At 37.0% G+C, this 13,962-nt stretch overlaps 1 protein-coding gene across 2 annotated transcripts in view; it reads left to right on the forward strand.

Moving 5' to 3' along the window:
• The window catches only part of LOC141434641 (frequenin-2), a 209,919-nt gene extending 196,352 nt beyond the window's left edge, over positions 1-13,567 (forward strand). Inside the window, exons 7-10 of one of the 2 annotated variants that reach the window (XR_012452077.1) lie at positions 2,177-2,255; positions 2,678-2,766; positions 3,795-9,371; positions 9,403-13,567. Coding sequence is in view for 1 of the 2 variants with exons in the window: in XM_074097065.1 (XP_073953166.1) it covers positions 2,177-2,255; positions 2,678-2,766; positions 3,795-3,962 (336 nt within the window). In the remaining variant the exon portion in view is untranslated. Of the gene's footprint in view, positions 1-2,176; positions 2,256-2,677; positions 2,767-3,794 lie in introns of both variants that reach the window. The other variant, XM_074097065.1, reaches the window with a different exon arrangement.
• Positions 13,568-13,962: the final 395 nt, after the last annotated feature.

Below are 13,962 nucleotides of genomic sequence, written 5' to 3' on the forward strand. Positions count from 1 at the left end.
TATGTAGACTCATTCATATTATGTTTATTATACTTGGAGGAGGTAAATATAAATGATCTAAGCCGCTATAAAATATATATAATATATATATGGGGCAGATATTTGTATGAATAATACGAATGTTTGTTCTCGGGTCTTGGATGTTCAGGTAATATGTATTTAAGTATGTATTTATCTATATAAGTATGTTTATCCGTTGCCTACTATCCATCTTTGCTTAGTTTAGGACTAGGTAAATTGGTGTCAAGTGTTCCTTGATATTTATAATAGACTCTCGTTAGTAAACCCTTTCTTACATCCCTTTTAAGGGACACAATGAACACAATGCACTAAAATGCAATGCAATGGGGAGCACAATGTACTATTACGTGCTACGGGCAGTACCTATAGAAATTGCAAAGCTCGACTCAGAAAACCCTTCTTCTTTCAATTTATGTATACCTAACCCCAAACCAAGCAAAGCTTATTTAGGCTGCTAGACAACGGCTGAACGTATATAATATACATAAATAAACAGAGCGGCAAAAAAATTGGCCCTTGAATGTATGCAGTAATAGACAATTTTGTTTGTAGAGTCGAGCAAATTTTATGCCGCTCGAGTACGAGTATGAATATTTAAATATTTACACACATACAAAATATATATTTCGAGTACGAACACTCATATTCACCACACAAAAGTCTGCCTCGCTGGGATTAGAACCTGGGACTTCTTGCTTCATAGTCATGGACTAACGACTTGGTTGTCCATCCGGTTTGGTCGTCAAATCGTTGTAAATACTTACCTACATAATTTGCACACTGCATAGGCTTAGGTATACTCTATCATAATAGCTACCTACTTCCGCTAATTATAATTGCATAACTGTTACCATAAACTTGTTTGTCAAAATTGGAAAGCCGTCCAGTCGGGCGAGTTTGAGGATCTATTTTAAATTCAAATTACTCACCTGATAGCATCTCTGGCAATCTGTGAGTGTATGGGGGAAAACCAGTTAAGCTCGGCCCTAGATAACATAACAGCGCATTATTTCAGTTAATGTCTGTTTGTATATTTATCTGTTTGTCGTTTATTTGACCGCGCATCACTTGAGAACGGCTGAACGGATTTTGATGCAAACTTTACTAATCTGTTGAGAAAATCCCCGGCCAGGTTATAGGCTATAAAAATTCAACCGCTAAAAGGAGGAGTAGCTACTACACTCGATTGAGTTTAGGTTGCACCTGAATCTTATGACGTTATGTTATGGCGCTTCTTAGGAAGAAGGTGCAGACTTACAACTCTACTAAACTAACAGATGGCGCTGAAATTACGTTGTAACATGACATGAATAAGCCACTGAGAAAGGATTTTGCCAAATTAACTCTAAGTTGAGAAGAGGAGTTATGGATATCAACAAATTTAATTGAATAGGTAAATGATTAATAATACAACAAAATTAAACGACAATAAATTAATTACCTCACATTGCACAATGCCATCTTTTGGGGAACTGAGTAAACATTAAGTAAACTAAAAATTTGTTTACATAGTTATAGGTGGAGTCATTCACGATGACGCGTGCCGTGGTTCTTATCACAATGTCTTTAATGTCTAGTTTTGACAAAATCACGCGTGAAATCCACACGCATATCAACACGCGTATAATTGGATAATCCATACTTAATATTATAAATGCGAAAGTGTGTATGTCCGTCTTTCACGCCGTAACGGAGCGACGGATCGACATATAGAGATAGTTTATAGGCCCGAGAGTGACATAGGCTACTTTTTATCCCGGAAAAATGCACAGTTCCCGAGGGAACTGTTCCCGGGAACTGTGCATTTTTTTAACCATTCGGTTATCGCGCGGTTATACCACGCGGGCGGAGCCGCGGGCAAAAGCTAGTTATTTAATATACTACGAAATAATAGAAAATTATTAATTTATACTCTGTCATGAATTATTTTTAATTGTAATTATATCGCATCCATATTTATACGTATCGCCTACTATAAGCACTTAATACTGGCCACGAGGTGGGTACTTTAAAAAAAACGTTTACCTTAAAAAAAAGGGGGTCGCCAAATGCCAAATATTTTTCAAACCAAAGGGGCACGCGACATGAAAAAGTTTGAAAAACACTGACCTATGTTAAAACGTCTAAATATAGTCTATGTGTTATCTTTGTACAGGATGGGTCGATCGAATTCGAGGAATTCATCCGAGCGCTCTCCGTGACGTCGCGCGGGAACCTCGATGAAAAGTTACATTGTAAGTTTCCCTACTCTACACTTGACATTTACATTCTCACCCATTCATTCATTCAAACCCATTCTGAAACAGCGATATTTGGTGCAATTATCGTTGCTATTTTTGAACTTTTTTGTCAATTAATGTAAATTTTGAAAACATTTTTACACTATTCTTTGTTTTACGGTACAGTTTTATGATTAGGTATATTGGAGTTAGAAGAAGCTCGACTTCTTTTGTATGTGATTCCGTAAACAGTTAAGTTGTTATCTAAGTTATCTAATTTAAAAGCCTCTACAACTCTGTTATTTTCTAGATATTTAAAATATTAGACTACTTAAACATTTCGTAGAGATGTACGAACGTTTACTTTTTCTTTAATGTTTGAACTATTTACCTACCTACGAGTACATGCATTGAAGACGTTTTAATATTATTTCCAGGGGCCTTCCGTCTATATGACGTAGACAACGACGGCTACATCACGCGGGACGAAATGTATAACATAGTCGATGCGATCTACCAAATGGTGGTACGTACCCGGCCTCCGGCCTCATATTGATTATTAAAATACAGGCAAATTTTCTCTTAAATACCGTACCTACATATTTATTTACACACACATGAGCAGACATAGGAATCCACGGGGCAAAATTTTATGACAGGTAGTGAGTTCCTATATCGATAATCTCAATTATCGATGCTTGTTCCATATACTCTCGCTTCGCTCGGGAATGAGGGCTATCGTTTTTTGTCTCACTAGATGGCGCACTGTTGCGTGAGGTTTTAAAGTATGGCTTTCAAAGTCTGTTATTACGGGTGTGAAAACAAAGTTTAGATTAAAATCATATTTAATACACCTTAAAACCGTACCATAAAAATATCGAGCATGCCGCAGTGTTGCATAGTCCCCGTTTTGTTCGGAAAAAAGGGAGGACAAAGGTTTCCGAAAGACAAAACTGTCTCAAAACACAGACATTCATTGCCCTGGTACGCATAATTGCCATAATTAATTTCAGATATTGCAAAATATTCACAAAATTATTCTAATTATAAATAAACCCGCGTAGCTCACCCAAAAACTATGAGGTTTGACATTTCGGAGACCTCACGCTACACTAGCGCCTCTAGTGGCGAATTCATACGCGATAGCCCTCAATTGCTCACAACACCCTGGCTACGCTCGATAATTAACTCGCAGCACCCTCTCTACGCTCGGGAGTTAAATCTGCAGTCCTTCGTTACGCTCAGGATTCAATATCACGTCCGTGATATAATACAGTGATTTATCCCCTTGGTGTACAATCTCTATTAATCGCTAAATTATTAACCTGACAGTAGTCAAATGGGACTCTAAAAATCTCAGAGATTAGGTACAGTCAAGGGCAAAAATATGTATACACTTAGTACCTTATCTATTTTCGTCATATTTGAACTGCCATAAATGAACTGTCACAGTGGTCAAAGTGACAAAGTACTAAAGTGTATACATATGCCCTTGACTGTCCCTATATCGAGATAAGATCAGTGAGCCCTAACGTACTTGGTCTCTGTCGGCAGGGCCAAACGCCGCAGCCAGAGGACGAGAACACTCCTCAGAAGCGCGTGGACAAGATCTTCGACCAGATGGACAAGAACCACGACGACCGGCTCACGCTGGAGGAGTTCCGCGAGGGCAGCAAGGCCGACCCGCGCATTGTGCAGGCGCTGTCCCTGGGCGGCGATTAATCCACAGTCATCCTCTCGCCGGACTTCACCTTTAGTTAGAGCTACCGACGCAACGCCGCCCTGTGTCATCCGGTATCATATTTAGTCCCCTCACATAATCTAAACGTAAACTTAAATGTAAACAGTGATAATGTTACCGATAATTAATTAGTAGGTATCCTAAAATTCTTTGCATAAACACGTGCTAATGTGACAACCATTTAAATTACTGTCTCAAAAATTGCTGTAGTTCTGACCTGATCCAAGATCTTTAGGACAGTGCGTTAAGTCACTTTGACCTTCTGTTAGGCCGCTTGTAGACGTCCGTTGTTTTCACCGGACAACGGACCGTTTTTTGCGGTGTTGTATGGCTTCGTCGCCGGACAAGTGTCCGGTGCATTTACACACATTAATAGTAAGCTATACAACACCGCAAGTCCGGCAAAAAAACCGGTCCGTTGTTCAATGAAAACAACGGACGTCTACAAGCGGCCTTACTTTATCTGTTTCAGGCGCATGATATTAATTTTTCATTTAAAATTTTATATAAACTGATAAGTAATTACCTATACTTTATGGTCTTTTCGCATTTCTAATTTTTCTCAACACATTGGAAATTATTTTAGTTTTTGGACAAATAAAATTAATTGACACAAGGCGGATGTTCACTAAAATTTAGTAATTGCCAATATGAACAGTGGGCAAAAAGCGAGGTGTTATTTTAGAGTTTGTTTTGATTGAAGCTGTCGTTGACAAGTTTATTGTTGACAGAAAGGAGTTCTGCTCAAAGAAAATGAAAAAAACTTTAATTACAAATTGCTAAATGAGCAGAATAAAGACTAAACAATGTTATTACAAACCAAAAAAATTGGTTCCGTGGTGCGTCTGGATATCAAAAGACGTCATACTTGTTAAGTCAAGTATAGCGTCTGTCTGAGTCCGCACTCGCAAATCTTTTGTGGTACACCTAGACGTATTTATAAAAATATTATCTTCAAGATTGATATTTTGATATGATTTATTTTTGAAAAATGGATTGTAGTTTTGGTGTCATAGGGCAGCCGCGACTTGTGTCTTCGCCGCTTAATGTGAAAAATTGTACTCTCTGTCGCTTGCATTTCTGGAAGTATGATAGAGATAGACTGGCACTGTCTTTATTTTACTAACATGTTATAATGCTACTTACATACCTACGACTGGCAGGTAATTCCAGCGGTTTTATGAAATGTGAAGTGAATGGGCATGTTATAAATAATAACCTCGAAATCAAATTCGTGTTGGCAAATTACGAGCTCTTTAGTAGTTAATTGACGTTTATATCTTTATGTTTTTTGCCGACTGCAACGATAGTGGTCGGCGTAGTGTTTTGAAATAATGAAAATATTTCATATTTTGCTTTAATATGGCTAATTTATATAACCCATCTGCTATAACCGTGCGAGAGTGATGAATGGCTTTTGAGCCGATCTTTTCAAGTCAATATTGCTGATACTTACGTAATATTATTTACTTAGAAGTATCTTGTTGTAGGTATTATTTGTGTTGTAGTGTCTTTGGCTGCATATAAGCCTGTACATTAAGGAACTGGTAGCGGAGCCACCGCCGCCGCACGCGCAGCGCGTCCGGCCGCCTGCGGCTCTGGCGCTCCGATGCAAACCGCTGCACAGAGAGTGATACATTAATAACATTTTAGGTACATTTCGATTCTTAACCACCCATTTCGTATCTTTTTCGACTCAAAAAGTTACAAAGTTTACTGTTATTGTTGAACAATAATTGTTAGGTTTTTAAGAGTTTTGCGCCCCATTAACGTTAAATTTGCATATTGGGACAATGTAAAATTTTTGGCACATATATTACGCGTTTTTGGGTTTTTACAGCCCCCATAGATATTAAATAATTCAAAAAAATAAGCAATTAAATCGTGGCTAGGCCATGGATAGAGATCATTTTTAACAGAGTTTTTTGCACGTGTACAATTTTTGAACAGTAGGTACGTTAAAGTTAAATGACGTGTAAAATATTTAAACTTATGATATGTAATTTAAAAGTTAAATTTAAGACGTGAAGTTGATTAATTAACAACAATCGAATCATGTTGAATAAAATAAAATAAATGAAAAAAAAACACAAAAAATTAACTCACCATCAGAATTAATTCGTAAAGTAAGGAAAGATAGAAGATAGCTATTGTTAGGGCGGCGAGCCAAGAGCGCCACCGCCACCCAAGAGCCCCGTGCCTTTGCCGGTCGCCGCATTCGTCGCCGGTGCCGGCCGCGCCGCGCAGCCCCGCGCCCGCGCGCTCCCGCGGCCGGCGCGGCCTGCGCCCGGCCCAACCCTACCATCGGCTCTTATAATACTAATATATACGTGGGTCACTAAATAAGTTTTGAGATAAAGAAAAAGTAATCAACATATAACTACGATTTATTTAACATTTTTTCAAAATATTCTCCACGATGCTCTATACAAACTTCCATTCGTCTAAACCAACTTGGAAACACTTTTGCCAGTCTTGATCTGACAGATCAGAAATAATCACTTCGTAGCATGATTCCTCGAAGCTCGCCCTTTGGTCTAAGCTCTCGCACAGCTTGGGTAACTTTCGGCAATAACTGTTGTATACTATTCCGAACTAACTGACCTACAAATTTCCAGCATAGATGTCGATAAATGTCCGTTCCAAGAAAAAAAACTAGCTACCATTTTTTTAACAACGTTACGAGGTCTTTGCATTTATGTAGGCAACTCTCCTTCTGAGTAGACCCAAACCGACGATTGCTTCTTACTTTCGGGGTAACACTGATAGATCCATGTTTCATCACAAAACGTTGACGCACTGAGCCTGTTTTTCAATTTCGGAGAGCAAATGCGGGATCCAATGACAACTAAGCTTCTTGACTCTAAGATGTTGGTGTAACATGGTGTTCACGCTCCGGTCTTCCCTTACCTACATTGCCTTAGTCCAAACATTTTCTGCAGTAGGTACTGCTGTTTGCGGGCGTCCTCTTTTTTGATCGTCTTCAAGGTTAGTTAGTTGCGTTCAACTATTTTTAAATAAATTTGCATTTTTAAAAACATATAACACAGATGTGTTCCATTTTTAAATTTCGAGCATCTCAAAACCTATTGAGTGACCTACGTACCACTCAATCAGTCCAACGACTTAGAAAAGTAGTAGGGACCCTTCTACCACAGTCGAATAAAAAACAGACAAATAAGTGCATGTTGACAATGTACCTTCTTCGTTATTTAACATTAAAACTTATTCATGTCTTAGAGTCGTAGTAATATGAAGTAGATTGTGTAATAACCTTCTAACTACCACGTCACGGCACCGCGGCCGGCGCCTCGCGCGCCGGCTCAGGAGCACCCACTGTTCTGACATCTTTGCCAAATGTAGTGTTTGTTTGTACAAACGACCCTTCGACTTCCTACTTAAATACTCTCTTTGATGACATCTTTCCATCCTTTTTGGCGAATCCTGAATACATATTTTTTGGAGGACTTTTGGATATTTCCGTTAGCGACTCACTGTAACCTAGTAATTATGTAAGTATCTCTAACTTAAGGTAATCGACTCATCTGCAGCTTTATACGATAACATTGTTATCTTTCGCTTGTAAACTCTCTTATGATATTTGTATTAATCTATAAAAAAATTGCTAGTTATAAGCCTTGAAAAGAGGTGATGTCGGGGCAGTGACCAGCAGTCGAGCTCGCGATGTTAAAAATATTGATAAAATCGAGTAACTAACTGACAAGGTTCAATTCTGCCTCTTGTTTCAATAACGGCATTATACTTACCTGTGAGTGCTTACTTCTAACATCGTTAAGTATCAAAACTGTATATTTTAAAGGCAATGCGCTCATTGTACCCTACTGCTAGTGCCTATAAGTACTGTATATCTAGCAATCTACCCCTATACATATGTATGTTGATTCGAGTTCAAGGTATAGAAGTAAGTACACATCGGAAAGACCACACACCACAATCCTCTCCATACATGAGAAAAAGACTGTGATGTCCACTGCACTGACTAACCTTTATATACCTAGTATTAACATTCTCATCTATTTATTGCGTTTTCCGCTTGCTCGGAGTTTTTCAAATATAATTATTTATACTATTTAATTATAGCTTTGGACTGTGAGTCAATTTATGTCATTCGACAATCTTTGTAGGCGTAAAGAAGTTAACGAACTAGAGTAGGAAAATTGTTGCGGGCTGTGCATTTCGAATAGGATTAAAGTAGGTAGGTATTACGCCTACGATATGAATTTGTTGAATGATCAGTAACGACTGACGAGCGACGAAAACAAAACCAATACCGTGTACCTACGTAGTCACCTCTCTCACGCTGTGTTTCCTTACTGATATACTTCAACGTGCACAAGTTTGAGATACGAACGATTAAGCCTAGGTTAATGTTAACCGCAGAATATGGAATAGATTTGATTACTAATCTGGATATGTATAGCTGGAAAAACTTTTCTCATTATAAAATACTTAGATATTGTGGAGGAAACTCGGCTTTACACAATATCTATTGCCCCGAATACCCAACATCGTAATGTAAAAATCCGAAAAAAATGGTACAGCAGCCTGGCAAATGATAATGTTAATAGCTCGAAAATTCGATTATTTCCAATGTTCTTAGCAGCGGTGTTTCAAAATGTTGTGTGATGGCCTGATCTATCTAGCACGCGCAAACAGAAATGTAATCATTACTTTAAAAATATATACTGTACCGATGCAGCACAGTATATTTTTACGTGTATAAGTAACAATTTATAACTATTTATTGTATAAGTTAAAATGTGCGTATGTTGTCTAGAATTTATTAATTAGGCGATTAGGTTACCTACCTCACACATTCATCGTGTAGCGTAATTCGATAAAGTCAATGTCAAAAAAGTCAAAATATCTTTATTCAGTTAAGGCTATAACACGCACATGAATGTCAAAAAAATCTACCACTATAAATATCTAATGGCTTTTTATAATTCATAGTACTGATATAATTTACCGCTTTTGTTATGTATTTATTAACTAAGTTATCGAAAGAAAACAAATAGAATGTCCAAAAGTAACCTTCGGTACCAATAAAATGTTAACTAATAGGTACACCGAACAATTTAAAATCTAACGCTGGAGAACACTCAACGAGCCTATACTTCTATCCTACCATTTATTTTAACATTTGAAACTTAACGTTGTTAAATTGTACACGTTTTTAAATGAAACAACGAAACTATTTTTAAATTGTGCTAACTTCTATAATAAAAACTTAATTAATACCGCTAATAAATGTACATGTAGGTATTTTTAGTCCATTTGTGTTCGAAATACTGAAATAACGTGTGTTACAATTTGACCGTTAATTCAAACCTTAAACTAAACGTAGTACAATTCAACATGCCATTCAAGTTTACGAGTATAATATAATATGATACCTAGTAATGGCGAATGGACGAAAAATTTAGAAACGCTTGAAACTTTTTATATCAATAACCATTCTAATTAACAGAAAAAAATATCAGATTTTTAATTAGAATCAATTACTTTTAAAAAATGAAAGAGTTTTCTTTACCGCCAAATTACAACAGCCCGGTCGGTTACGGGTTGTTCCATAGCCCAGAATAAAAAACATTAAATAAGAATTTATGTGTTCTTCTCCTTCTCTTTTAAAATATGGCTTTTCTGTCCTAATAACGGTGGTTGTAATTTTTGCAACTTGATAGTAAAATTCCAGAAACCACGTGGAGACAACTTGCGCATTAAAAAATGTCAGACACGAGAGCAATATAGAATTTTGTGATCACTGTATTCACTGTTCACTGTTAAGGTTAATCGCCGCATAAAACACTATCAAAATTATGGTTTACTAATGTTTCAGCGAAAATTATTTAGCAAATTATTAGCTCCCAAAACATTTATCCCATATTTTTATTTAGGCGAAATATTATTTCCCAACTTAACATTTCGCACTGATGTCATTTCCCAAGTAATCATTTGATAAATTATTATTATGCAAATTATTACCTGGGATTTTTAAAGATGTCATTTATGTGGTCAAATGTATTGGTTGGCATACCTTAACTTAGTAACATATTGAATGGCATCCAACCTACTTTCCTAGTGGCAGTTATCCTGGCTGCTATAAAAAAAAACCTAACATCGAACCTTAACTATCCAAGTCGCTTCTGCTCCGAACCGTCTTGCTCGCTCGCTTCGCTTGCTCGCTCAAATTATGAAGTAAAACTTTGCAATATAAAAATTGGCCAAATGTTACATAATTATTTGTCACATAAAAGTGTGATGAAGTAAAATTTTGCAATATAAAAATGTTGCCAAATAAGAAAAATTCGAAGTAAAGTTATGCCAACGAATGGTTTGCCAAATTAAACTTCGGCGAAAGATTGGTTTCTAAGTGAAATTTGGCAAAACATATTTCGCCGAATAGGCAGTACACCCAAAATTATACTTCAACTAGCCAAAGAAACAGAAATAGCAAAATTAGATATTGTCTACATCCTCCATGTTCGAACGCTACAAATCGAATCAAGAATTTATGTGTCTTTGACTCGATCGTTTTGACAGGTGACACTCTTTACCGGGCTGAATAAGTAATACTGACATGGAAATACTGACATGAGCTTCTATGGGTGTGTAGATGAAAAACAGGGTCGGTATTTCCATGTCGGTACCTATTATCCGAGCCGGTAAAGAGTGTCACCTGTAAAAACGACTGCTTCAGCTGTGCTTGCACTGTTGTGTTTCGGCGTGGAGAGTAAGACAGCCGGTGAAACTACTGGCACTTGAGGTATCCCATCTTAGGCCTCTAGGTTGGCAACGCATATGCTATACCCCTGGTGTTGCAGATGTTTATGGGCGGTGGTGATCTCTTACCATCAGGAGACCCACTTGCTCGTTTTCCATACAGTCGAATAAAAAAAAACATTTCATTATACCCGGCATTATATTTTGTCACCTAAAGTCAGTCTGCAATCAGTATTTTTAACCCAAGTTATTAATGTTCATATCTAATCTACCTTTGTCTCGAAGTTTAAAAATCTTTTGATCGTCTATTTTGATATTGTTTGACCTTTGTTTAAACCTCGTGCTATATTTTTATTTTACTTTGCAAACCGAAGGCCTTATCATAACATGTGATTTCCGTAAATATAAGATACTACCTAGATGTGTAAAAGCGAATTAAATTATTTTCATGTTTGAATGTGTTTGTAGATATATGGTCCTTGGTTTGTAGCCATGACTGCGTTACGGAAACAAATGGTACCTCCTGTTTATATCGTTCCCTGTAACAGTAACAATACATTAAAATATAAGTAACTGGCTGTTGCCCGTGACTTTGTCTGCGAAGAATTCATTTATCGCGCGTCCTCGAACGACTCATTTTTTCCAGATAAAAGGTATTGTTATAGTTATTGTGGTCTTCTAATATGATATATAGGCATTAAAGTGGAACAAACAAACAAACTCAATTTCGCATTTATAATAAGTACTTATTAAGAAGCGGCAATTACACTGCGTCGTTCACCTAATGCGGTCGCCGAGTTTTTTTCAAACTACTTCGGCGAACGACTGTCGCCTTTATTGTGCCTTTAAGGCGGTGACAGCTGTCGCTCGCCGAATGCGGCAGACTACCATGTTATTTACACTTTTGCGACTCAGCGTAATTGCCGCTTTATTTTTAACTAAGTTAATCGCACCAGCAATGTAGATACACACAGCAAACACATGGCAAAATAAAAACCAAAGAGCAGCGGCGGCCAGGGGGTGGCGAACAGGGCAATCGCCCGGGGCCTCGCTCTTGCAGAGGCCTCGCGCAACAACCTAAGCAAATTTAACAAAATATAGATTTTTTTAAACTATGTTTTCGGATCACATACTTTTCACGAAGGACAAAGGGCCTCGCAAAGACCTGCCGCCCGGACCCTCGCACTGGGTAAGGCTGCCAAAGAGCAAACTCCAACCACGTCGCGGTGTCAAATCTAAATCTGTGAAGTTTGACTTAAATTTATTATTTCTTAAGATTTTAGGACATAGGAACATTAAAATGTGTTTTTGTATGAGTGAAACGTTTTTGTATGACTGTGTGCGGATAGTCTTAAGAATAATGTTTTAATTTATTGTTTTTATTATAGGGAGCACATGGCTAATCTGTGAAAAAGGGTGACATCTAAAAGAAATGCAAGCAGCCCTTCTACTTATTTCGGCGTTTTGGGTGCTTTGCCATTTTGACATTATTTATTTATTTATTAATAGGAATTCGCGAGTCTGTCTGGTAATCAAATAGCAGCAATTAAAGTATCTTCTTATTATTCACATGTTGTGTAGGTACCTACTACTTACACAACTTTTGTAAAACGATGACCATAATTATGCAATATTTCATGACCGCGATCAGCAGTAAATAAAGGCGACTGAACAGATTAAGAGCTACCTATTCGTAAATGTGTTGGGTGGGTCTAGGTATATCGACTGGTCGAGAAGTGTTTTGCATTAAAAAAGTTTCGTAACATATTTTTTGTATACTTAACAACGTTTCGTCGAATGATTGAAATGTCGAAAATTGTTTGGTCGAAATTAATTCTCATAATATTTTTGGTCGAAAAGTTGTTTAGTATAATATGTGTATGGTATAACATTGTTTTGACGAATGTATTATAGATATAAAATTGTTATTCCGAATATTGTTACCACTAATTTTATGTCTGGAAAAGAAATATGGTTTTAGCGACTCTGGGGCGAAGTCGACGAAGCTCCGCTTCATGGAGCTCCTATTCCGCCTAGTTAAGGCGCTTCGCGCCTTGACACAATACTAACCTAACCTATATTTGAGCAATCATGATACTGGGTTTTCTTTATTGCGGGGGGCTCTGCCCCCAAGCTCCCTTGTGGGACGCTTCACCCTTCCTCGTCCCCCTTTACTGTTTCGCCTATCAAAATATCAAATATTCATTCCTTTTATTATTTTTTTAGGACATTCAATATTAGACTAAATAATAATTGGATCTAACAATATTATGAATTTATCATTTTAGTAATAAAAATTGTAGACTAAACAATTATAGACCAAAAGTACTTTAGGGAAAAAATATGTATGCAAAAAAATAAGTTTGCCATACAATATATACCAAACAATTTGGACCAAAAAAATTTAGGAAAAAAAAATTTAAACCTTTCGAAGGGCGCCCGTATTGTATAGGTACACAAATTATATAGGTACCTAATGAATAATTTAATCTGTCTATTTAGTCCATTCAAATAAAGAGCAGAGCGTATAGGTAGTACTTACCTACGCTAAAGCCGCAAGAAGCTGATCGAGTTCATGAAATTTTACATCTTCATCGTAGGTAACTTCGACAGAACACCGGTAAAATTAATTTAAGTAGGTATTAAAGATAATACTTTATTCTAGTTTTAAATCGCGAGACGTGTTGCGTACTTACATTTTTCGGTCACTAAATATGTGGTGACTGTTTGTATGATTTTATTCCATTCCGTCGCTTTCTTTTATTACAGATTTCGTTTGTATTTAATTTGTCTAATTTCAAATGGCTCTGCTTTATTACTAAATAAATGTGGATATAGTATATTTATGATTTTTATTTTAACAAAATTAGCAAGTGGACTAATAAAGCAACACTTGCTTGCATAACAGTTCTCCGTAGCTGTGCTGAAATAATATGTGCGCGCCGCGTGGTAAAGCTGCGTACCATAATGTCATGGAGGAGATTCAATTCCCGAAACACGAATATCTACGAAAGCTAATCAGAGACAGCCTAAGCCAATGTTTACACAACCACAGAATAAGTAATACTTAGTACAACACAACATCCAAAAAAAATACTTTCCGAACGACTGTCCACTTGCTAAATTACATATGGTCGGTTTTGTCAAGTACGAATACTAAAAGAGTGGGTAGGTTATCACTGGCTGAAGTTCGCGCGGATGTAAAAACACAGCCAAATGAATTTATATTTGTTGCTT

The sequence above is a fragment of the Choristoneura fumiferana genome, chromosome Z (genome assembly GCF_025370935.1).
Source record: "Choristoneura fumiferana chromosome Z, NRCan_CFum_1, whole genome shotgun sequence".
In the NCBI taxonomy this organism is placed as follows: domain Eukaryota; kingdom Metazoa; phylum Arthropoda; class Insecta; order Lepidoptera; family Tortricidae; genus Choristoneura; species Choristoneura fumiferana.